Source organism: Octopus bimaculoides, chromosome 28 (genome assembly GCF_001194135.2).
Source record: "Octopus bimaculoides isolate UCB-OBI-ISO-001 chromosome 28, ASM119413v2, whole genome shotgun sequence".
NCBI lineage: Eukaryota > Metazoa > Mollusca > Cephalopoda > Octopoda > Octopodidae > Octopus > Octopus bimaculoides.
The window spans coordinates 1036613-1038905 of NC_069008.1; the positions used below are offsets into that span (position 1 = coordinate 1036613).

The window sequence follows — 2293 nt, forward strand, 5'->3', positions numbered from 1 at the left end:
ATATAGGTGTAGGAGTGGCTGTGTGGTAAGTAGCTTGCTTATGAACCACTTGGTTCTGGGTTCAGTCCCATTGCATGGTACCTTGGGCAAGTGTCTTCTGCTATAGCCTCGGGCCGACTAAAGCCTTGTGAGTGGATTTGGAAGACGGAAACTGAAAGAAGCCTGTCGTATATATGTATATATATGTATGTGTGTGTGTACGTTTGTGTGTCTGTGTTTGTCAACCCCAACATCGCTTGACAACTGATGGTGGTGTGTTTATGTCCCTGTAACTTAGTGGTTCGGTAAAAGAGACCAGTAGAATAAGTCCTGGGGTCGATTTGCTTGACTAAAGGCGGTGCTCCAGCATGGCCACAGTCAAATGACTGAAACAAGTAAAAGAGTAAAAGAATATATATACAGAAAGAGAGAGATACACCATGTGGCGAGCTGGCAGAAACATTAGCATGCCCGGCGCAAAATGCTTAGTGGTATTTCGTATGTAAAGTAATTACTTTATTTTTTATAATTACTTTGAAAAATAAGTGCAATCTCTCAATAGGGCTTGTGAAAAGGCTCCATCTTCTTGGCATTGAAACTCCAAATGAGGCCCCGTCTCCAAAGGGTTAATAATATTTGTTTGAATATAATGGATGTGTGTGGCTTAGTGGTTAGGATGTTGAGCTCATATGATTGTAAGATTGTTGTTTCAATCTCTTGATTGGGCAATGCAATGTGATCTTGAGCAAAGCACTTCATTTCACTTTGCACCAGTCCACTCAGCTGGCTAAAGTGTGTAACCCTGCGACCGACTGGTGTCCCATCCACTGGTTTATGTGTACACCATGAAAACAGAGAGACCGACACTATGGGTCTAAATGATTCAAAAAAGATCTTTATCCTTTATTCTTTATTCATTTTGTTAAAATCAATGGTACAACATAAGATTAATCCTGCATAATGTTGTTGGTCATTTCTACTTCCAGTTAAATATCCATCTATTTCACTGTCGTTTCAGGTAAACTAGGAGAACTGAGGAACAACTGGACGCTAGTGATTGCGGTCAGCAACACAATCTGGCTTGTCCTTCTAGCTACAATGGCTACACAGGCCAATCTTGCTGTTTACAGTTCAAATCCACTGGGTAACCTTACTTTTGATTTATACCAATCTCATGCACGCACACACACACACACAGAGTATGTATGGATATATACATGCACACACATATACATACATACATATATATGACGACGAGGGTTCCAATTGATCCGATCAATGGAACAGCCTGCTCGTGAAATTAACGTGCAAGTGGCTGAGCACTCCACAGACACGTGTACCCTTAACGTAGTTCTCGGGGGAGATTCAGCGGGACACAGAGTGTGACAAGGTTGACCCCTTTGAATTACAGGCACAACAGAAACAGGAAGTAAGAGTGAGAGAAAGTTATGGTGAAAGAGTACAGCAGGGTTCGCCACCATCCCCTGCCGGAGCCTCGTGGAGCTTTTAGGTGTTTTCGCTCAATAAACATTCACAACGCCCGGTCTGGGAATCAAAACCGCGATCCTATGACCGCAAGTCCACTGCCCTAACCACTGGGCCATTGCGCTTCCACTATACATATATATATATATATATATATATATATATCAAAATAAGCAACAAGGATATCCAGAGGTAATGCAGTATGATTGTTTCATGCAACTCCATTTAATTGAACAATGTAATCATTACATCAATTTGTAAATGCAGAGCTGGAGTTGCATGGAACGGTCGTACTGCATTACCTCTGGATATCTTTGTTGCTTATTTTGATTTTAATCACCTTACTTTGAAATTGTATGGATAATACCGTACTAAATTCTGGTACTTCAACTTAAGTACCATATTCATCTGAATCTAAATTTGACATCCATTTTCCATGCATGCATGGGTAGGACAGTTGACAAAATCTGGCCAGGCAGAAAAAACTACCCTAGTCTACTGTGTCTGTTTTGGCAGGGATTTTACGGCTGAATGCCCTTCCTAACCCCAACCACTCTGCAGAGTGGACTTAGTGTTTTCTACATGTCACTAGTACTGGTGAAGTTAGTTTTGGTATGATTTTTACAGCTGGATGCCCTACCAAATGCCAACCACATTACAGTGTGGACTGGATGCCTTTAACATGGCACCAGCACTGGCAGGGTAACCAAGTAACTCGCAAGACAAGGAATTATGAGAGAGGCAGAGGCATATATATATGAATTTACATATGTGTGTGTATATATATATATATATATATATATATATATATATATATATATATATATAT

The 2293-nt window shown here is 40.5% G+C and overlaps 1 protein-coding gene across 1 annotated transcript in view; it reads left to right on the forward strand.

Annotated features, from left to right (window-relative positions):
* Positions 1 to 2293, forward strand: part of LOC106878452 (uncharacterized) — a 52170-nt gene that overhangs the window by 46939 nt on the left and 2938 nt on the right. The window contains exon 22 of the mRNA XM_014927665.2: positions 998 to 1155. Within this exon, the coding sequence (XP_014783151.1) occupies positions 998 to 1155 (158 nt within the window). The remainder of the gene's footprint in view (positions 1 to 997; positions 1156 to 2293) is intronic.